The 24,264-nt window shown below is 42.0% G+C and overlaps 1 protein-coding gene across 2 annotated transcripts in view; it reads right to left on the reverse strand.

Annotated features, from left to right (window-relative positions):
• Positions 1-4,038: 4,038 nt before the first annotated feature.
• The window catches only part of nova2 (NOVA alternative splicing regulator 2), an 80,063-nt gene continuing 59,837 nt past the window's right edge, over positions 4,039-24,264 (reverse strand). For both annotated transcript variants that reach the window (XM_026193130.2, XM_026193129.2), the window contains 2 exons: positions 23,215-23,381; positions 4,039-5,431 (listed from right to left, as the gene is read on the reverse strand). In XM_026193130.2, coding sequence (XP_026048915.1) covers positions 4,409-5,431; positions 23,215-23,381 — 1,190 coding nt within the window. In that variant the 3' untranslated portion in view covers positions 4,039-4,408. The remainder of the gene's footprint in view (positions 5,432-23,214; positions 23,382-24,264) is intronic.

A 24,264-nucleotide genomic window follows, 5' to 3' on the forward strand; every position in this document is an offset into this window, starting at 1 on the left:
GGGAAGAGTAGTTCCCAGAGGACAGGCTAACACTTGGCTAACATGGCGGTCCCTCGTCTTGTGGCAGGAGTGAAGAGGGATTGAACAAACTGCTATACTGAAGCGCTTTGTCTGTTAGTGTACCTAGTTCTCAAAAACTGACCCCCTATGTATTGATTTATAAATATGGTTCATTTGGCACTTTTCACATTTTCTTAATATAAAAGTATGTCTCCTCTTACCTAATGTGATTTAAATCAACACATTTACAGTTCTGTTTTGGCACAGGTTTTACTTGTTCAGGTTAAAATTATGCTCTTATTAACTTATTGTCAGCTTATAACAGAGCGTGTATTACACTGCTTGCAACTAGCCTCTCCAGCTAAAGGACAGATTTCGATATGTTTTTACCTTGTATTTTTTTCTTGTTATTATTATTAAATAGCAGCATCTTCCACAAATTGAAAAAAAAATTACTCGTGTAAACCTATCCAACATCTACGGGTAAATCCAAAAGCTCCTACGGCACACAGAGGATAAGGGACGGGACGACACAACATGTATTGCTTCTAGTACTTGTCACATTTTATCTCAATCCCCTAACGTTATGATAACTAAAGAGATTAGCTGCTGTGTAAAAGACAGTCATCCTAAGGTTTAATTAATAAGATAAAAAAGAATTAAAGTATTAAATCAAATGGCACCTATATAAGAAATTTCAGTGCAGTTTTGCCACTGTAAACATACTGTGCTGCATGCACGCTTTCCAAAGCAGGGGGAGGAAACACGGCCACATGACTTTCAATTAATTAGCATTCAAAATCTTTAAATTACCTGAGTAATTATTGTTTCCGCTAAACAACTACATGTGACAAATTGCTTGTTTTGTCTGACCAACAAACCTAAAATTATTTTCCAAAATTGCTCAATAGATATTAAGTCCATAAATGAGTCTACCTGCAGAAAAAAGGCAAATCTTACTCTAAATGAAATGGAAATCAGCCTACTGAATGCATTCAGCACAGTATATTTCCATAGCAGAGCAAAAGCACACTGGCTTCCTGTGATCTTTTATGAGGTTTTGCAATAAAATCCAGTCAAACCCTATCAAAGAGAAATTATTCCCTCGAAATATGTGTGTGTTTGTGCAATGTTTTCCAAGCTAGTAATGTATCTCGTCACTGTTATGAAGTACAAACTACAAATAAGAGTGTTTATGCACTGTGCCCTGCCAGCTATGACTTCCTCTTCGGGCGTGGTTATTTTCTGATAGTGTCGCATTTGGTGGCCCGAGCCTCAGCTGCCCGAGGAGGCAAAGAGAGAAGAGGCTCAATCTGTGGCATTTGTCGGGGCAAGCAGCAGACATGCATTGATCGTAACACCAGACATAGTCACCCATGGAGCGATGTGGTAGGAGGAGAGGGGGTGTCAGGATGGGAGTGCACTGGAAAACTGAGGACGGGTGGGAGGGTGAGGAGAGTGTGGATGGTGTTAGATGGGAGTAAAGAAGCCTCCTTACCAAGCTGTGGAGATAAACCCTCACTGGCGCTCCAACAGAGAGTGACACATTCAAAAGCACAGTGGAGGATTTTGGGTCGGATTGGTTTCAAAAGAATCAAAAGGTCTGTTTGTTTAGTCTTAGAGGTGTTCCCTCCCCTCACCAGGCTTTTAGGTCAATAAATCAAATGCACCCCCTCCTCATTTTTGGCCTTTTACATTCCGTCATACTTCAGCTACTGTTAGAATTAAATCTCTGTCCAGGGACTTGCCTGTTGGATGTGCAGTACGTGAGAAAGACACAGCTGCGATAGGATATTGAATTTAGAATTTGTTCCAGTCTCTTTGATCTACTACTGGACACCTAACACTCCCCAACATCCTGCCCCCTAATTACGAAACACTTTTCCAAGATAACAGGTAAGTAGGATCTAATTGACCTCAATTGATTGATCCTCTTCATCGACCTAGTCTCTTTCACCTCCGTCAATATTCAGATATGATGTGCATTTCCGGTGAAGTTCTTCATATGCATTCTACATATATTTCATATATGTGTGTTTTTTTCCCTGCCATACAAAAAACCATCCAGTCAACGATGCCATCTATAGCACACATCCCTGACCTCATAGGTCGAGAGAAACTCTCCCTCGCTTCACAGTGCATTAAGACAAAAAAAATTCAGTGTACTCCGATTGTTAAAAAAAACAGACAAAAATAACACGACACAAACAAAAAAAACTCAACAACAGAAGAAACAACAGCATCTTCAGCAGCCTCCTGGGTCTACAGTGGGCAGTAAATCCGTTTCCGAGGGAGACCTACAGCTTGCCAGAGGCAGAAATGAGCTCAGCTCCCAGGACATATGTTAAAAATCTCTCATCTGCCCTTCATCTCATTGGCAGTTGGACGGATGCGTGATAAGAGCAAAGGTCAGTGAGCCTATTTATCTCCATTACTGATATGCACGCTGCCGTAAAAAAGCAAATCTACTAGCGAGGCTTGCAGATTCAGCAGTGGACCCCAGATAAACGACGTTCCTTTGTCACGTTTCAGTGTTACCTCCGACTAAATGTTTGCATTTCTCAGTAGTATCTTGTTAGTCTTAATTGCTCTCACTCTATCTAGTCTGTGGTTTGGGTTAATCCGAAGGGTTCGGGTGTCCACAGGCCGAGCAGCAGTTTATCCGAGAATTAGTTTCAGTTCAACTGGATTATTCATTTTAGTTACAACTTTACAATGCAGGCAAACTGCAACAGGGCATATAAACAGCAGTGATCTTTTGCAGCATGAGCTAGGAGCTAAGCATGATAACCAGGTAGGTTAATTCAGCTGCACTGCAGCCTGTGGTACGAGAGGTTTAGAGCTTTTCTTGCTAATCTAGAAGTCTTACTGCAGTCTGCATCATAGATATGGTGATTTCCCTTTTCTAGCACCAAATATGGCATCATAATGTTCTGTTTCAGTGTGAAAACGTGTGCGTGTCTGTGTGTGTTCCCTGTTCTTTTCTTTGACTGGATATATAAGGTGATCCTTCACTGTAATGATCCTAATGCCTGGGGTGGCTTTCTTACTGGACTTAAATAAGACATATATTACACTATGTGACATTACTATTCATCTTCAATCCACTTAAATTAAAACAAAAGAATCAAATCAAAAATAGTCTCATTTACATTCATGTCAACCTGAATTCACAGATTAAAAAAAAAAACACAACTGAGCCTTATATGGGTGAACTCATTAATAAATAATGACGAAGGTAATGATTCCTATATCGACAATATAGTTAATAGAATTATCACAGCAGACTGCAAAAAATGCCATAGATCCTGTGTGTTTGCCGCAGCCTGCGCTGTATCGCTCTTGTCGTTTATGGGTTTTTCACTATGTGAGGTCATCGGCGTGCGCTTCGCCTTTCTATCTGAGACGTTAGAGCCACACGTGGGGGTGGGCGTCACATGCTGTAACACCCCTGCAGCGCTGCACTGCTTGTGGGATACATCACAGGTATGGGAAGGTGTGCAAAAGAAAAAAAAGTGCCCGGTTGATTCTCTTTCCCCGCACCTCTGCCCAATTTCACCTCACCCTTCATCTCCCAGACGAGGGGACGAGGAGGGAGGTACGATCATATGCGGGTGAAGTAATAGAAGGTGTCGGCGGTGGGGGAGGAGTCAAGGGCATTTCTTCTCTCGCACACCAGGCTGAGGTTTGCAGTCTTGTTTGTTATAAAACCCTTGTAAAAGGGAGAGGGGCGGGTCAGGGGAGCAAAAAGTGAGAGGGGCATTCAAGGGAGGTGGGGCGAGGGGTTTGGGGTAAATCTCCTAGAAGAAAAAACAAAAACCCTACTGGAGGGTGATGGGTGTGGCCTGCAGGGGGAAGGAGGGCTAAGGGTTGTTTCCGTATTGGGTTCGGGGGCGGTGGAGGGCTGAACCCTGCAAAACCCCAACCCTCCGCCTTGCCGCACCCATGCCCTTCCCTCCATCCCCCCACTTCCTGTAGCCTCTCAGGCAGTCGGCCTGTCTACATGGCATTCAGCTCTGTCCACACAATACACAAACAAACAGACAGCTTAATTTACTAAACGAAACAAAACAATAAAACAATAAACAAAACAATAAAAAATCCCAAAAGGTCAAGACGTTAAGTAATAAAACCTTATTTACATTTTGCACATTTTTTTCTTGGTTTTTCAGCGTAATAACTCGCTCCTCTCCCTCCTCGTCTTCTCAGCACATTTTTGCTTTGCGTCAAAAAAATTTTTTTTAATAGAGAATACTGAAAACACGCAGAAGAAAACGGTGCGAACGATTCCTTCCGACATTCTTGCTCTCCTCTCCTTTTTCCATTCTCACTTTTTTTATACTCCTCCCCCAAGCCCCCACTCTTTTTTTTTCCTCTTTTCCTCCTCGTTTCTCATCGGCTGTCAGGTTTAGCCCACCTTCTGTGGGTTGGTGGCGCGTACCCCCTGCTCGTAGGTGATTCGCTGGCTGATCAGGTACTGTGCAGCCTGTGTGGCGGCCTGGGAACCTGTGATGGTCACCTTCCTGTTCCGAGTTCCAGGAATGAACTCGCCCTTCTTGGAGATCTGGATCCTGGCGCCGGTCAGCTCCTGGTACTCCACTAGCGTCTTCCCTCCTTTCCCCAGAATGGCTCCCACTAGGTTTTCTGGCACAGCGATCTCAACCACTTCCTTTGCTCCTTCTGCTAGCTTCTCTGTGGCCAGTAGAGATGATGCCACAAGTGGTGAAGCAGCGCTTAAGTAACCATTGGTGGCCCCTGTAGCAGCAGCTAGGGATCCCAGAGAGAAGCCTCCAAGACTGGCTGCAGGGTGAGCAGCGCTGGTGGATGCATCGCTGGCATAGGATGCTAACAAATTAGCTGCAGCAGCTGCTGCTGGATTTGCATTAGCCGCTACTGCGGCTAGAACCCCTGAAGCAGCAGCAGGGTTGAGCCCCAGGCCCAGAGAGTTGGTGTTGTAACCATAGCTGGCCAGAGTGTTGAGGGCAGAAGTGATGGCGAGCAAGTCGTTGCCTGATAGGCTGGACATAGTGGTTGGGAAGGCTCCAACCCCAGCCAGGCCTGCCTGGCCGAGCAGAGAAGAAGCCGTAGCCGCGGCAGCGGCTGCGGCAGCTGGCATGACCTCGGTTGAGTTGGCGTACGGTGAGCCGGTGGGGTTGGAGTTGGCGACTGGCCCTGTGATGTTGGAGTAGGAGATGTTGAGGCACGAGGAGCTCTGTGGGTCCTCCTGGATCTTCTGGACAATGATCTCCACTGCTTTCCGGTTCTGTTCGGGCTCGCCGCTGATGGTGACCACACGCTCCTGCAGGTTGATACCTTCTGGCTTCTGGGATAGCTGGACCCACGCCCCAGACTGTTCCATCACTGCCTTGACTGTAGCTCCGCCTTTACCAATGATCAATCCTGCTGTACTGTTGGGGACGATCAGCTTGGCCTGGTGGGAGGTTGGGCAAAAAAAGAGATAGGTTATTACTTAGTTATCGACGTTTTAAAGTACATTTACCCAGCAGAAATATAAGTGATAGATTTGTTTCTTTATTGATCAGGCAATTAATTCCACTACAATCCCAAAGAGAAGTATAAAGTCAGTCTTTCTACACAAATGTGTTTATCAGTGTTACAGAGAGATGTTCCTGATGTTTTACACTGTTCATGTTCAGCAGAGAGGGAAACGAGGCGATGTCTCACCTGTGAAGTTACGATTACACATGCATGATAACATCTCATCTTGAATTCAGTGGAATTATAAAATGAAGACGACATTATACAACGGACGATGAAGGCTCCTGTTTGCGAGATGCAAAACAGTGGGAGCTGTCTTTAGAGGTGTCCTTATAAAGGACGGGAGACAAAGAGATCCAAAGAAGAGATGAACTGAGACTGAACGATGTCTGAATACAGAGAGGAAGAAGGAGAGTTTCTGATGCGCTGTGTTTGTGCGTGAATGTGTGTCAACAGTGTAAAGATGTCCTGAAAGGAGAAAGAGCTGACACAGCCACTGAATAAAATGGACTGTGCAGGAGCAGATAATGAGTAAAGAGTGTTTTTTTTCTTTATTACTTTGGTACACAATAGCAAAAGAAGAGAGAGACGCAATGCGAGTTGGTGAGAGAACAGGAGATGAAGAGTGGGAGGGAAGGATGGATGAGAGAGAGGGAGAGAGAGAGAGGGATTGCAAAGAGGCTACTTGTGTGGAAAAAAAATAACATTGACTCCCAGGGGTCAGCGTTGCCATGGAAACACAGCTCCAGCATTCAAAGGGTAGTGAAAGGGAGTGAGACACACATATGTACACACTCTCCTCACACCCAAACACGGCGCAGCATATTTAACTTATATGCATACAGAAATGAACAGAACAGTAATGCTCGCCAGTCGATGAATGAACTTAACGCACTTCATTTAGCCTTTCACAGTTAAAAGAGAATTGATTCACAGTGCATTTCTTAACAGCTGGAGACCATTTCAGCCAGGACCACTATAGCCAAAAGATGATTGATTATTTTCATCTGCAGTACTTCATATCTGGCATTACGGCTTTGCTCTGGGACCTCCCTGTGTGTCCACAATCATAAAAAGAGAGCCAGAGGAGGAAAAAGCAGCAGCAAACCCCTTACTCACAGGCTGGAGCAGGAGTTAGTGATGACAGACACCACACTGAAGTGGGTTTCAAAGCAGCATGCAGGGTGCAATAACTGTAGGCTAACTAAAGTAATTTAATAGCCGCCTTGCATGTGAGAGTTGCAAACTGGAAGCAAAATATCAGCTGAAGCCACCAGCTGATATGGGCCATCATTGAGATCTGTTGATCTGCTGGAATTGCATCTTCCCTCTTCTTCATGTTTTGCTGAATGAACAGATTAAAATAGTCGTAGGTGTTAATGTGAAATTTACGGGAGGCGCAGTCGTGGCAATTGCTCCACCCCTTCCACAAAAAACATTTAACTATGTGGCTGAAAGTTAGAACTGGTGGCAATTCTAACACCTATTCTTTATCTTCGTAAACATGTAGCTAATTGTATCTGATTTGGAATGGAACTTGTTCAAGTGCTCTGCTGGGAGGAGCCAGAGACGCTGAACATGTGGACAGTGCAGACTGAGCCACTAATGAAGCCGTTAATGCCTTATAGAGTTGAACAGCTGTAATAGGAGTCTAGCTTGCTGGGAGAAATCTGTTTTTAAATGTTATTTTGAGACAAAAGCAACACATTCTTTTTTTTAAGTTTCTATCTGCTGATTCGCTGCATAGTTTTTTTTTCTAGCTTTTTTATGCCGCTCTCTTGATATTACAGGTATGACCTTTTAAGTTGGACATAGAGATTTAGTCTTGTAAACCTAAAATAACTCTCTTATGGTGTTACAGAGAAGCTTGCCAAGTAGTCAGACTAAAAGTGAACACATTTCACTGAATTTGCCCTCTGTGATTTCTCTGGGTTTGCTCTAAGGTTAAATTCTGTTTATGGCAAGGACATTATGCAGTTAGCTATAAAGTTTGCCGTTTCCACTTTTCAGGGACAGGTGATTGAAGTGATTCATGTTCATTTTGTAAAACAAGCTTACTTGTTCTGCTTTATATACACTGTTGGTTGTTCATATCGGTGGTAAGTGCAAAATGACATTAACCCTCAAAAAGATAAAATTATCAATTTGTTTTTGCCCTCAGTTTACTGGTGGATAATCTACAATAACCCTTTTGTATGAAAAGGTTTACACGAGGGCTGTCTGCCACAAACAGATCTGATGTCTGCAGGGAGCTAAAGTCTGAATGAACTGCGTATATGAAGGGTTCACTGCTGCTCCACTGACGCAGGCAGTGAGTGACGCATCCCACTCTGCCGCAGCGCTGACCTCCGTGCACAATAAAAGCGTCACTTTGCTGACTGAGAACAGACCAGAGGAAAGTGTGAGACTCGTGCCAGCATTCAACAGCAATAATGGAAAAAGCCCTCTGCTGCAACTTGTTGCAATATGTGATCCTTTTCTCTTTTTGTGCACACAAGACAACAGAAATAGAAACAAACAACCTGCAGCAGATGTTGTGGACTTCTGCTGCACATCAGCCACCTAGCAAATAAATGAATGCCCTGCCTGGACTGCTATCTGTGGTCTGTCTGAGTGAGAAAAATGCTTATTAAGTGCAGAAAGAGAGACGTTAGGTCGGAGAAATGGGAGGACAGCGAGCGGAAAACATCACTGAGTTGGCATTGATGAAGACAGGGGAGTAAAATAGGAGAAAGAGATGGTGGAAGGGGATTATTGATTCAACAATCTGAGATAAAACATGAGCAGAGCCACAATTTTTTTGTTTTCTGGCTTTCCATGTAGAGCACGATGGGAAAAAAAGAGCAGGAAGACAAGGTAAAGAAGAATGTAAAGGCCATTTCATTATTTTCCCTGTCTGACACTTCTCCTTTAACCCCCAGCCCCCATTTGCTGCAGTTTTAAGCCGTGCAACATTGTGTGGAGGCAGCCTCGATTACAGAGGCTTGCTGCCACGCCGAATCCCGTGTGCTCTGCACTGCAGCTTTCTGTCAGGCGGGAGATGAATTTACATAGAAATAGAAAATTAGTGAGAAGCATGAAGGAGGGAGCGGATAACAAGAGCAAATTCAAACCTGCAGACGGCGTCACATTTTTGCTTCTCACTGCTTCAATTTGAATATTAGCAAATTATCTTTTGCCTGACCGTGTTTGTTTGTGAGACGTTTCTTTGGGATTAACAGGTTTTTTTTTTTCTTTTGTCGGTTCGTCATTCCTCTCAGACAGAATGGAAATTTGTAGCTAGTTTCTATTGATTAGCAAGCTGTTACGGCGAGGCACAACACAGCGATGCTCCTTCAACATGTCTCTTAGCGTCCTGCTGCTAACGGAGGCTTCGCTACAATCTGCCGTCCTGTGTAGATTCAGGAGAAGAGCAAAGTGCTAACAAAGTGTGAACACTGCTGAGGCAGAGCGATTTTAAGGATTCCTTCCTAACACAATATAGTTTTAATACTATAAAGCACTGAAAGAGAATGGGGGTGAAATCATTCATGAAATATTTTCCTTTATTGATTTGAATAATATTACAGTGAAGTCACAATAAATGTGCTGTGCTAACATAGCGTTTTATGTGCTTTATGTTGTTGTTGCATCATCCACCCACTCACACCCACATCACTGGTGACTGAGCTGCAATATAAGGTGCTGGCCTGCCATTTGGAGCGTCAGCGTCTTCCCTGTGGACACTTCAACATGTGGCGCGTCTGGGGACAGAACTGCCACATTTAGTAGAAAACCTGCTCTACCACCTGAGCCACAGCAGCCCGTGATATAAAATAATCAACCTGATCTGTAGTACAGCGCACCCAACTGTTCTACATTTAATAACTCACGCACCTCATTCATTTGGAGAGAAGTTAAGTGCTTTGGTTATGTCACAACAGATAATCTACAAACTCTCAGAGGTCACACAAATGTGTGCAATTTTCAGTATTTGTTATTTTTTAATGACTGAAAGTGTTTTGAAATTATAATGTGTCATAATTCAGTCCAGATGTGTGTGTGATGGGAAATGATGAAAGTTTGAAAATCATTAGAAAGACTAAACATGCAGGGATACTGTGCACAACTCATGAAGACCTCACAAATCTTGAACATGAATTTGAATCTTTTTTTGTTTTGTTTTTGTTTACCAATAACTGATTGTAATTGACTATCAAGGCCTTTCTAAATGTCTCTTAAATGAGCCCTTGGGCAATCTTTTCACATGCGTTTAGACATTATGTTTAACAGTATTTACTTGGCTGCCGTTTGGTCAAACTGTTTATGGTAACCTTGATTTAAAATGTTCCTTTAGTCTAATCCAGGGATGTCAAACTCATTTTAGTTCATTAACCACATCCGGCCCAATTTGATATAAAAGGGAGCTCGACAAAATGCAAACCATAACATAATAAGCTATTGCAAGTACATTCTGAGCATGAAAGAAATAAGTTTAAGGAATCACCCATTTACGAAACTGATGATTCACAGCCTGCAAAATCTTGAGAAAAACAAGCACAATTTTAACAATATGCCTAAGTTTTTCCACACTGACTCAGTTCACTGTCATTACACAGAAATGCTACTGTTGTAAATCAAAGAAGCACCCTGGCGCTGCGCCTTGGCTACGCCATCCTCCTTCGGTGTGGTGTGGCAGGCCGTGGGTAATGTCTTTTTCAGTAAGACGGCTGTTAGAGATGATTCTGCAGCCTCTGGTTAGGGTGAGATTAGCAAACGCACTCGTGATCTGATCCTTTCTTAACACGATGCAGGAAAAATCTTCATGGTGTAAAATACTGTCAAAACTCTGCAAACACTCATTCTAATCTGAACAGATGATTATGCTAATATCTACTGCTAATAAGTTAAGTAACAGTCAAATTTTGGATGTAAACATTTGTACAGATATCCTCTAAGCTGCCAGATTTGTGAAAAATTTGAAAAAATAAAATAAGATACCACTATTTGGCACTGCCTTAGATTTCATACAGCGGTCTAACCGTACATCCAAAATTCTGTTCAGGGGCAACGTTCTCCGGATGGTTGCTTTGCAGTGAGCAGATGAACCGGGTGGGGGTGAAAGTAAAGATGAGGGATAAAATAATGAAGCGACAACCAGCAGGAGAACTGCAGAGAGGAAGGAGCTGAAAAGATTTTACTCATGAGCCTTTTCATCCTCTGCACTCTGCACTGTAACATTCACACACACATCCACAGAGTGTCGGTGTAGAAGTGGGAGGATAAACAGTGGTGTACAGTGATGTCTGCATCCCTCCTGGTGCTACCGATCACATCTACCATCTTTATAGCCGACTGATTCTCTGCTAATGAGGTTCTAGATTTGTCTCCGCTCCTCCTCCGCTTGCTTCACTTTCTTTTCTCGCATTTATTTCTTTCCATATTGTTGATGCTTTTTCCTTTTTAAGGTTTCATAAACGTTAAAACATCTGTCAGTCCCTTAAAGCTGTGTAGCTGTGTACTCTTTGCGTCTTTCCTTATGCTGTGCTGTACTGTTGTAATTTTCCACTGTTCATTTCTTTCAATTTTCTGTGTTCAGTAAAGCAAAGCTCTTCTTGCAAGGTCAAACACAACTCACTCCCACTCCCACACACACACAAACACACACAGTTTTAATATGAAATCATCAACTTCATCCTGCTTTTATTTAGCTGACGCTGTTGCTTTGACTCGCTCCAATGACCGACTCAGCCAGGCAGCTCCTACCTACCCACAATCCCATGCTCCCAGCACCTTTCTGCAGAGCTGCCACAAAGAAGATTATGTGACAGTTGGCAGCACGCAGGCAATCTCTCCTACAGTGACAACTCTTTCATTATTCCCCCCCGTTAGCTGCTCAGGTTTAAAGCTTTTTGTTAAGGTTTCAGTTTTTTCTACGTTTTCTGATCTCAGGTGTCTCCTGTTTTCATTTGATTTTTTTCCCCTTCTCTTTGAAGAGTTTTATATCTGCTGGGAGAAACTTTCTTCCACAGAGCAGAGGAAGGTCTGGCTTCTATCCAGCTGCTGACAAGAACGCCCTACGGCTGCAGCTGCTGGGCTGAGGTCAAAGGTCAAAACCAATCTCCTGCTCGTGAATACACTCATGCAAATAGTTTGAAGGAGCAGGGATGTGAAGTGTTGACTTCAGCAGGGATGCCAGCTTAACAGATAAGTCCAAATCGATATTGGGATGATTGGATTCAGGAACAACTTGGAGCGTGTTCAGGGTCTGACTGTTGGGACTCTCAAATAAAAAGTTCAATTACCACAGTTCAAAACAACAACACGTGAGATGTTTGGGTATTTTTCTGGAACTGATTAGTTTGTCACACTGGGTCAAATCCTAACTCGACAAGTCATAGACATTAATTTCTCTCATTAATCTCCTTCCACCAGTTCATGCTTTTAAGCAATAAACTCCAATAAACCTTATACATTACTCACTGGATGTTCAATGGATATCTGTTACAGGAAATAAGTCTCCAACCTAATGTACAAATAACCAAATAACTGTACAATTAAAAATAAATTATAAAGTAGAAGACATAGAAGAAAACACTAAACTGAATCCTTCAGTATTTTGTATCTGCTGATGGTGCTGCAGAAAACATCAGCGGTGAATGACACTGAATGAAGAGCTCGCAAACATTTGCCATTTAATATATGGACAAATAATTACTAAGATCTGTCATAAAACATATTATATTACTGTGATCCAGAAGGAACCTTTGTAGCTACTAGGTGCTTTAATAAATTTGTTAAAATGTAGAAGATTAATGAAACGTTGACAGACTATAATTAAACGCCCTAAAAAGATGTTCTTGCTTGCTGCGATATGGTCCACTTGTCTCCACGTCCTTGTGTTTAAGCAGGCAGGCTGAAGGAGACAAACGCTTTGCTCTGCTTCATCAATCAAAACGTGTCACTTCACTTTGTGTATCAACAAATGTGTGTACGTATTTGTTTTTTGTCTCGCATAGACAAGTCAAAGTGATAAGCTAACAGGGGTGCCGGGATCACCGAAGCGTAACGATCCAAGAGAGCGATGCTTCATTTCACGAGCAACCTTAACGACTAGCGCAGACACATGTACGCTCACAGACACTGCACGTTGCAGTAGCTTGTTAGGGCTTGACCTTGATGTGCAGACATATTAACACGCAGCTTTTACGGCCAGCTGCCTTTCTCGAGTCATTCCCTCCTGTGTGTGTTCAAATTTCATGAAACACCAAATCTGCAAAATGGTTTCTCTGGAATCTCCTGAGGTGTAAGAGGCTCCTGTTCCCATTCTGATTAGCCGAAAACAAAGTCTGTGCAAGTTTATTTAGAAAAATCAGGGTTGTATTGTTTATTTGAGACTTTTACTTGAGCACCAACACAACTCGGGGAACAAAAAAATCAACTGAGGATTAAGAAACATCTAATAGCACGCCTGCTTTTCACATGTACATTTATCCAAATCCCTGCAAGAATTCACTTGCATTTATCCTTTCTGTTTACTTCTGACTGAAAATATCCAAATGGCATTTATGAATGCAACACAACCTCTACCTGATTTTAGCACGCTGTTCCTTATTAAAATTTAGGATTGTCATGATGTAATGATGACATTGTGTTACAAACGTTGTGTTGCAATCCATCCAGGTCACAAGGCCATTTGTCAGTGTCATCAGTGGATGCTAACATGAACACACACACACACACGGCTGCTCACACACATCATCATGCACCGATTCACAGTTTCATCCATATCCATGTGAGAAAAACAAGGACAGGCAAGCACACACAAACAAAACAAAACACGCATGTTCTCGGCGATCTCCCATGAGCGCACGCGCACAAACATGCAATGTGAGCGGACGGCGAACAACTGTTGAGGCTGCTGCAGTTTGAACTTTGAAGTCTTAAGCAGGGGACTTTAGTTTAATCTGCCTCCTACTGATCCACAGGCTTAGTCACCTCTCTCTCCCTGTGTCATCCCTCTTTTTCCACCGCTCTCACCGGCTTTCTTCTTTCATTCTCTGGCTCGCCCAAAAGCACAGAAACCCCCTTAGAGGTTAAAAATACCAGAATGACAGAAGAGCTGGGCTACAATGACCAACAGCAAGAGAACATGATGTTAACTTGGACGCATATACAGAACAGACTCCTATACATACCCACGCACATGAATTTATAGCTCGTATACCACATCATCTAACTTTCAAAGACCTCAGGTCTTGTTCTTGGTCCATGATGAGGGTTTCTCTCCCGAGAAACTGCCGTCACAAGTGCAAGCGCAGAGGGAATATGTGCGCAACGTAAAATTACATTACATTTCCTTGCTTTTAGAAAAATAAAGCTGCTTCAAGGACATTAAGCGTTTTTGGGGGTTAGTTTTAAGCATCATTTTTTCTTTATTCGCCTAAACCCCCTGCATGTTAGGTCACCAAATTGAAAATATTTCCATTTGCTTACATTTAAATGCAACGCGTTAAAAAACGTAGATACAAAATGTACAGATGTGGTCTTTTTAATTTGTTTTTAAGCTTTTCGGGTGGGTGTCATGACAAGGGAGCTTTTGACTTATTTCAGGGGATTTAAAGGGAGTGTCTGAGCAGCAGGAGGATTATTCCTGGCTGTCATCCTGTCCTTCAAAACAGGTATAATGCAGAATTACTGATGTGCAGTTTTTCATATATTTCAAAATGTTTTATTTAATTCTAGCACATGAGTTTGCAATATGCTCTCCACCTGTGTTATTTTTTCCAAGAGTATGATATTTCTAAAGTTCATGTTGGAGAATTAAAGCCTCTTGTTTACATTTTGCATGCGTCTTGATCACAGATGAACAATAAAAACACCAACCTGATCATAATAAAGATTTGGCAGCAGTCATCTATCGCTGAACAGAAAGTGAGCTAAACCTAACTGAACAGAATCTGAATAAGATGGTGTTATGCATTCAGGAATCATTAGACATGAGGAATGGTAAGTTTGCAAATATTCATTAAATCCCCCTCAGAAGCATTACAAGACCATACCCAGAGATAGGTTTTTTCTTCCTCCACACCAGCTTCAGTCTGCTGTTATATGAACCGCTTCTTGGCTGGGGGAATATTAACTCAGAAGCATATACACTCAGAGACGCCGTTAGCTTGCTACACTGGAGATGAAGACGAAGGATTAACTGCAACTACTTACAGATAATGTAGAAAATTAAAAACATTGTTTTAAATGGGGAGAAACCATAAGTCTGTTTGTGTGCGGACCAATCAGATGGCAAAACATGAGACGGGGAGATCAAACTCATTACGAAGCCTCCTTCTCTTCTTTTCTCCATGTGTGAGATATTTCCTTTGCAAGCACATCACACCTATTAAAAAGCTTCATCTTTCTTTTTTTAATCAATTCACACACATATGTCTGAGGAATGAATGAGATCACACCCTAACTTGATAATTCTCTGCGTGTGTGCGTGGTCTACACCCTGAAGTACAATGTGAATTTCGGGCTGAGATAATAAAACGCAGACAATCATCTGTCTTTGGAGCAGATAAGCGAGACAGAAAAATAGAGAGTGCGCCTGTAATCGCACTGACTCGGCAACGAGGCAGACGTTGCAGATTACAGGACTGACGGGAGAAAAAAAATGGATAAAATGTTATGTAAGAAAGCAAATCGCAGAGTGTAAAATCCTGCGTAAAACATCTGCACCTTGAATTTTGACTGAATTTAGCCCTAAACTAAAGCAATGACAGATATTTTTTATATATTAACAGCTTACATGAATACATCGACTGCCTCTTATCTGGAACACCTACATCGATCCCGATCTTACTGCAGTGGAGGGTTTTGGGAGCCTGGATTTAAACATCTCTGAAATGAAACCTAGGAACCAACTCACCTCGCCAAGTGGTTTGTTCCTGACATCTGAAGTAACCGATGAAAAAGTCTGTTTAACACGAGCAACTTTTAACCATAAATCTTGAATTTGCTTCTCTTTGTTTTCTCTTTTTGTCTTTGTTTAAGCACAAAGTCATAGTTTGGTTAAAAATAGAACCTTTTACAATGTTAAACACATCTAAATGTAATGGAAGCAGCACATATTTATATGCACTTATTCACACAGCCACTACAGGCTGCTTAACTTTGAAATGCACCTATAAACAGTAACAGCAGCTTGCACAAATTATTTTCAGGGGTGGGGCAGTTACTGATAACCATGAGGAAAAGGCTGATGACGTAAATCACGTCCTCCAAGGTACAAAATACTGGGTTGGGTTCCACCAACTGGTCGAGTTGAGCTAAACAATTCCTGTAGAAGTACACAAAAAGGAAACCATTTGGTTTGTTACCAGAGGAATTAACAATAGATTCAGGCAAAACCTTAAGGGCTAAAAATGAATCTTATAAAAAGTTAATTGATAAAATAAGAATGTGATCTTGTGGAGCAGGAGTCTGTTTACACCACTTTATGATCACAATGCTTTTGTCATTCATGGTAGCCAACAGAGGTCAGCTTTTTGTGATGAAATGATCAGCCGATCCTATAATGCCAAAATCCCGGGTGCATTCATTCACTGATCAGCAGCAACAACACAGAACTTTTCCTAACTGTTGGTGTGTTTGACTCATCGTTTGGCTGAAGCTGACTTATTCCTTTCTTGCCAACTAAGCTGCGAGTCTTACACTCCACCTCTATCATCTGACTCAAAGTGAGCCAGGGGCCTTCCATGTTTTCCTCGCATTCACGGCACACTTCCTGTGCAGGCCTGCAATAACAGGAAGTAGGAAACAGGTGTTTGCAAAGGAGGTGAGAGATCACAGGAAATGACCAAACAAAGTGGCTGCTTGGAAATACTGGAGCTGATACGAGTAGAGGCATGTGCGTGTGTGTCTGTTCACTCTTTAGCGCTGCTGTTATTACAGCATAACAATGTTAAAAGGCTACTGCTGTTTTCAGTCTGAATAAAGGCCAGCTTGGTCTGAAAATAGCCCCAGAAAAATACCACAACAAAACCACAGACCATTTGCAGATGATCTCACAGGGGACACAGCTCCGAAACGGCTGCTTATATCTAAACAGCATAATGCAACAGTAACAGGGGAGAGGGCATGCTTTACTGGCCATATGAAGTAGGTGGTGCTTTACTACATCGCCCACAAACGCAGTCTGGGGAGTCTCCAGGGTGCTTTGCCTTTAAACAATCACTGATGTTTACATTCGTCTGCATAGGAAGGCTTTTGTGTGAAGAGTGAATCAATAATGCACATAAAAAGAGGAGGTAACTGCTGGTAATCTAAAACGTCATCTCCCACAAGTTATAATTTTAGCAAAACGACAGAATGTGAGAGACTGTTAGAACCACATAGTGAGAGGAGCAAATAGCACAAAAACACCCGAGCTGTGTTGCCACCTTCACAAATCTACCTGCCTAAAAGTGACCAACATGTGTAAATGGGGATGGCAATAGTGATTCTTTTAAATGGGTCATAAATAAAGTATTTATCATGGCTTGCTTCAACTCTTAACTGGATATGTGATTAAGAAAATGGATGGATGGGTGGGTGGATGGGTAAAGTCTAATCCCTTGCAGACTCCACAGACCTGTAGTTGTTATGATATTACTTTCTACTCTGCTTGGAGGGCACATTACATAAATGCTCAGTGGATCTCAGCGTTTATATAATGCTTGGATCGTATTTTCCTTCTGGGCAATATCCCTCCACAGATTATCACACACTGTCCTTATGATCTTTCACAGATGAACTGTCCTTGTAGCAGCGAGAGGACACATGCATATGGCCTTTCATTTAGATCACTGTGATCTAAGCCCATCCATCTTACAGCTGTAAGTCTAACACTAAAGTTACAGTTGCATAAAACAGAAGATTATGCATTTCGATACAAAAGAATGATTAAATTAATCAAGTGGATAAATTAAGCTACCTAACCAGTACTGTGTCTCAGTTCAGATACTTCAATTAATACTCTTCCATGTGGTAGACTATATACAATATACCTACTTGGTAGTGTGGTGGGTGAATTTTGACAGAGTAATGATGTTTTAAATCTAAGACAGTAAACTGTGTTTACTAGTAATGACCACTGCAGCATTCGACTGTAGCTGTGATGCTAGCTAGCTACTTTAGTTTCACAACATGACAACTTGTCGAGCGTCTGAGCAATTCATCTTCATTCAAAATATAAACATGAACACCAAACAGTCCTTCAACACTCTTACAGTAGATTTAATCCCTGATGTAATTCTGCCATCGTCACCAACGCGTGTCTAGCAGTGACAGAATGCTAGCTAAAAGCGTGGCTTCCTCCTACTAGCTTAAAAACTGATTGATGCTAACCCCCTTTGCACAGAAACCACACAGGGTGAGAAGTGTATAATTCACAAACACTTAACTGTTTGGGAATTATGTGCACACACATCTGGATGCACTTCATGTAGCTATACTTTTCACAGTTAGTGCACTTTATGCAATGAAAATAGCAAGTGGAAGTGTGGAAGTGTGATTGGAGATACAGCACATTAAGGCAGAGGAGCTAATCTCCTAACTGTGTTGTACTGGGAGGAAATAGTTGCTTATAACTTAAACTTTTGCTTTTAAAATAGGAGAAACTTCCTTTATTTTACTTAATGGATCAACGTAATCTATGTAATCTATGAAACTCCAACTTTATCTAATGAGATACATTTTCTAATGTAGGTTAAAGTTAAAGAAAAAAAAACTTGTTTAATATTTGTGCATCAACATATATGAGTGAATTTTGAGAGCACTCACAATCTATGACTATTTAAAGATGGATCAACACTGTCCATCGTAACATTAGCACGTGCCACAGTGTGAAGAGGGGCATGGTGGTGTTTTACAAGAGTGCAGTTGGAGGTGTAAACAAAGGCAAGCAATGAATAATAAAGGTAATGAAATCCTTCAATAAATTCTCTTCATCTGTACATCACTTCAGACCTCATTAAAAGAATTCACCCAGCTCATAAATCACTTCCTCCCCGGTCTGTCGTCCCGTTATGCGGCCTTGAAGTGCGGCGTGCTGTCTGTCGGTGTTCTTGTTGCTGTTTTTCTTTCTATCAGCAGCTGCTTATTCCACTGAAGCTCTCTGCCACTCTGCAGCTGTCGGCTAACAAGAGTTCAGATCTGCTTCCAGCTTTCAGTCACCCACTCGGCCAGTCAGGCTAGCACTTTTGGCTCTGTTTGTCTTCTCCCTTTCTCGATCTATCTTTATGTCATCTCCTTTCACACTTTTTTGTTTTCCCTCTTTGACCCAGTCTTTTGTTCCGACATTTTTCCTCCTTTCCTCCCACAGACACCCTTCGGATATCTCAAATTCTCACGCTGCTCCCCTCTTTTTTCTGTGCCAGCTAGTCCTATGGGGTCAAACACTAAATGCCAACAGCAAATGCTACAACAGCCGCGGCCTCGACAAGAAGAAGGAGGAGAGGACATTTTATCCAAAACCAGAATAGTCGACACAATCGGCAGCCGCACTACACGGGGCGCCAAGTCATCCTTCAGAGGCACATGTGTATGAGTGTGTTTGTAAATGAGATCCATTCAGCAGGTCAAAGTGAGTTTGTCTACAATGGGTCGGACAAGCGTTTGCACAATGACAGCCACGCTTTTAAAATGCTGTGAGGATCTACCAAGAGTTCTCATCTTACTAAGGACAACATTGCATTTGTGTGTATTTATGTATGGCTGTGTATTGTAGTGTGTTTGGTTACTCATCGCTGACAAACTATCTTCCATGTTACATTTATGAGTATTTTTCTTTGATTTTTTCAGTTTTAAAGACAGAAACTAAGATACACTGTTCAACTTTTGTTTGATGATTTTTACACCACATGTAATCCTCCCAATTATCTGGACTTAAGTGATACTACACTAGCTTGTGATCGTACCTGGAAGTCACGAAGTAGAACAAGAAACCTTTTGCTTGTTAGACAAATGTTTTTACGCTTACATTATAGAAACACATAATGTTTTAGATGACCTTGTGTGTCCTCTTCATTTTTATTATAGTGTTATAGGATAGCAACAAAAACATACCAGATATCCCTGAGGGGTTAATGTGAAAAATGTGCAAAATTACAATAGCGTAGGAGTTAGCGTGTTTGCCTAACACACAAAAGATCTCCAGTTTGCAGACAGGAGGAAACACAAACCCCAACATTGTGCCGTGGGGATCACAAGCTAGTGTAATCCCACTGCTGCTGCCAATCCTGGGTAAATGGGAGATTTGTGTCAGGAAGAGAGTCTGGTGAAAAAGGACTGTGCCAAAACAAAAGTTTTATTAACCTCACAGAAATATTGTAATTAGTTGAACAAGAAAATTGTAATTACCAGAACTAAATCGTAGTGCAAACAAAAGCAAAAGTTGAGAAAACTGAAACAGCCAATCAACCAAGTTGCTTACAAGTTATGAGTTTTCTCAACTTTTTCTTTATTTACAGTGAGTATCCGGCATGGCCGAAGAGGCTATTTTAGTGAGGGTGTTCTCCTTCTATGTGTGAGAACATGTCTTTTATCTGTGCATTGTCAAATGCTGCCCAAGTCCATTTGACTGCCTCTCTAACATGGTATAAATAGCCTAAAGAGCAACAGGGGATTCATCATCTATTATAAGTATCTAAATATCAACAGCTATTAGCCTGCCTGTCTCCCTTTGGCTGCTCGTATCATCCAAAATAGCATTATCCAGCTGTCGGTCAGCCTCCGGCTCAGGCTCATGATGCACAAGCGGCAAATTGGACATATACACTAACTGTATACGGAGGGAAAGAAGGACACTTGAGTTAAATAAATAATTCAGATTGGAAACTGGAAACAGCTAACCTTGGTCAGTCCAATAGTAACAAAACCGCCTACAATCTGTGCAAAAACTGAAGTGGAGAAATTATAATTTGCCATTTCTCACCCAATAACTTCCCTGGAGCCTGCAATGGTTGCCTGGCCACGGAAACCTGAGTTTGGTGTGGAAAAACTTAACAGGCCGTAAGACCATCTGTCAGTTTCCTGAACTGCTGCACCGACTACAAGCCAAGTCTTATCGGCCAGCTTCAGTGGCTCACTCACTTATGCTCTCTTAACTGAATGGGATGGAAGGAGATAGGTACCATGACCCATGGGTGTCGCATACTTTTCGACATATAATATGCCTTTCCAGTACTACATATATTAAAATGATGAAATTAACTTTTCAGACACAGGGAAACAAAACACCAGATGTGCTAATGCGCTTCAGCATCGTTATCTGCATGCAGCAGCTTTTAAAACGCAGCAGCCTTTTTGAACAATTTGCCCGTTTGAGTTCAACTCTGCTGGGTATGTGTGGGCTCGAGAATTCTCTGTATGAGTGTGTGTGTACCCAGAATTGATTAATTATGCATAAAACTCTCTTTATAACGGCACCTCAGAATTGTGCACTCTGCGAAAACACCGTCTCTGAGGGCTTTGTTGTGTGTCTGTGTGTATAAAAGTCTGATAACTGTAATTATTCAAAACTATAAAGGCGTAGCGCTCCTTCCCCTCCCCAGCCCCCAAATTCTGCTCATGACAGAGGATGAGAAATCGCAAACAACGAGGGAAAATGTACGCAACTCTAATGCAACACCCGGACTGAGAGCAGAAGAAGAAAAATAGAAAATTCTGGCATAAAAATAGTTTTTCACTCTGCAGCACACATAATACATTTAGATTATTTTTTTAAATGTGTGGTTGCTTTAACAGCCTTTTAAGTATAGTTTACACTTTTTAGTGTCTAGTGCATTGTGTGTGTGTGTGTGTGTGTGTGTGTGAGTGCCAACAGGCATGGCTGAATGCACTGACTGGCAAGCCTGAAGAGTCAATAGATGGAAACAATGCCAGACTTGACTAATCAATGAGACCAATCATGAAGAGAGAATGATGATAATCACTTAAACAGATTGGGATCATAATCAATGTGGCCACCCTAATTGTCCTCCATTACACAGCTGGTATTGGCACTCACATTTAGTTGTGCGATCAGCAGTGGACTGAGTCTGTGCGAAGCACTGAACTCAGAGTTTCTGGGCAAACAACAACTTAGTGAAATGGTGACACTTGTGCTGCTTCTGACTTTTGAGTGCTGCTCCAGACAATATAGTGTGGGGCGATAACAGCGGTGTATGTGCTAAAACCACAGTCCTGCTTTTAATGCACTAACCTAATAATCAGCCGCAATGTGTTTGATGAACACTGATGCACTGTGATCAAAAGTTATATTAGAAATGTCTTCTCATATCTGGATCTCGGTGGATGGACAGTTTCTTCCTAATGTCACAAATTAAGTTAAAGCCTTTGATGCATTCCTGTACCACCGAATGCAATATTTCTACCACTACCAAAGTCCAGGGGTTTAAAATCTGTATGGACAGAAACAGTGAGCTACCTACGCATTACACCTAGAGAAGCTGCTTGGTCATGGAAACCCACGAAGCTCCTGGCGCACAGTTTTTGTGCTGATGTTAATGCCAGAGGAGATTTGGAGCTCTGAGGTTGCAGATTCAGCAGAGCGCTGGTGACGTTTCTGCACTTGGTCAATCCACTCTGTAACCTTAAGTGGTTTACCGAGTTGCTGTGGCTCATATATGCTTCCACTTTGCAGTAACACCACATACAATAATCACAGAATATTTAGGTGGGAAGGAATTTCACACTGATTTCACACTGATTGCTTCAAGGTGGCTTCCTTTTAAATTGCCTGTTGTAAATTCAGTGAGCTCATTAGAATGACCCATTCTTTCACACATGTTCCTAAATGTAGAATGCATAGCTAGGTGCTTGGTTGTATATACCTGTGTCAAACTGGGAACATCTAGATTTAAAGATTGCACCCACTACTTTTTTTTCTTTTGCCAATTAATATTATGAAAATATAACAACACACACAGTTAGAGATAAGAACCCGAAATAACTCAGTAAGATTAGCTATAAGTCATGCCCACACTGTGTGTGTGTGTGTGTGTGTGTGTGTGTGTGTGTGTGTGTGTGTGTGTGTGTGTGTGTGCGTGTGAGTGAGAGAGAGAGAGAGAGAGAGAGAGAGAGAGAGAGAGAGAGAGAGAGAGAGAGAGAGTGATCTGGACACTTGCTCACACTTCCTCCCTTAGTGGGAAGTCATTTCCTGTTGGGATGATTATTTAGGGATTTGGCACAGTCAGCATGTGTGTGTGTGTGTGTGTGTGTGTGTGTGTGCGTGGTGGGCAGGCCTGCAGTTGATGTCACGTGTTCGTGTTCATGTCCCATAAACTGCAGCCTGTTTTATGTTCACATATTACAACGAATCTCATCTAATTCACTCTCTTTTTGATCTTTCCACCTTTTTATAAATATTTCCTTCTAATATTACTTTCTCTACTCCCTCGCTCTCTCTCGTCCTCCCTTGTGTGTGTACATATCTGTTTTGCCATCATTGTTTTCCCTCATGTTGTGCCTCATTCAACTTTACTCAGGCAGAAAATCATAGCCCATACACAGAAACAAGCACACACACAGTTCGCCATTCCAGAGAAAACCAAGGAAACCAGTTCGTCTCCTCCCTACCTTACACACCCAGCCGCCTCTCACACAAACACAGCTAATAAACAGTTATTTAAAAGAAAACAAGAATTCATGAACATTAGTATTTTATTGGCTTTCCTTGCATCCTATAATGAGACTGACCTGTTTGACTCGGTCCGGGTTGACGGTGGTCTGCGGCTGCAGGATGCTCACCGGCTCTGTCTTCTGGGTGCTCTGAGGCATCTCCCTCACCTTCTCAGCGATGAAGTCATGGACACCATTCAGTGCCTCCACAGTCCCCTGGATCAGACACACACGCTCTGTTGTGCCTACACAAACACACACAAACACACACACGGATGGGTCAGTGTGTGAGCTTAAACTGGTGGCTAGTGGTATCGTGATCATCATTTCAAGCAAAGATAAATAATAATCATCACTTGTCACGATATGAAACCATTCAGATGAGTACTTTTAATCTCTTGAGTACTTTTATGAATCAGCGTGCTGTGCAAGCCTGTAAAGCAGGGTGGCAGCAGCACACCACAGCTGAGCGCTACTGCAAGAAACATGCAGAAGAAGACGGCAATCCTTATAATTTAGTCAGCAGTTATTTCTATCAATGTGATTCCTATATTTACAAGATCTTTTTGAAATTATGACTGACTGTATCCCAGCTTTTTTCTCAGCATTTCAGAGAGGTTTCTGCAGCTTGGTGGGAAAGCACAGAGAGCAGGGAGAGGTTTGATGTAACGCAGCTCTCTCAGTTTAACTTGAACGTTCAGAATTTTCTGTTTTCATCTTCTTTATGCTGCTGAATAGAAATAAAACCAGCCATGGCACATGCTTCTATTCAAAAAATAACAACTGTGAGATAAGTAAAGATCGCAGGAAACTGTAATGATCCCCACTGGGAAATAACACTGCAGCAGCGGGAAATAGCAACAAAGAGAGAGAGGGGGTGAAAACACCAACTATCAAGAAATAGAACAAAAGATCGAAGTGGAGAAAAATGAACTTTGTATAGGTGCTGTTAAAAAACACAACAGAAAACCTAATTACAAACTTGTAATTACACAAATAACAAATGAAAGTATTGATTTAATACATCGTGCGTTTGTATATTTTCCAGGGAGAGAGAAAGCTGTTCGGAGTCAAAGCTAATTAGCCGCAGTGTCCACGAAAGCTAGTAAAACATGATATTCTTCACCT

This window comes from Astatotilapia calliptera, chromosome 14, assembly GCF_964374335.1.
Source record: "Astatotilapia calliptera chromosome 14, fAstCal68.1, whole genome shotgun sequence".
NCBI lineage: Eukaryota > Metazoa > Chordata > Actinopteri > Cichliformes > Cichlidae > Astatotilapia > Astatotilapia calliptera.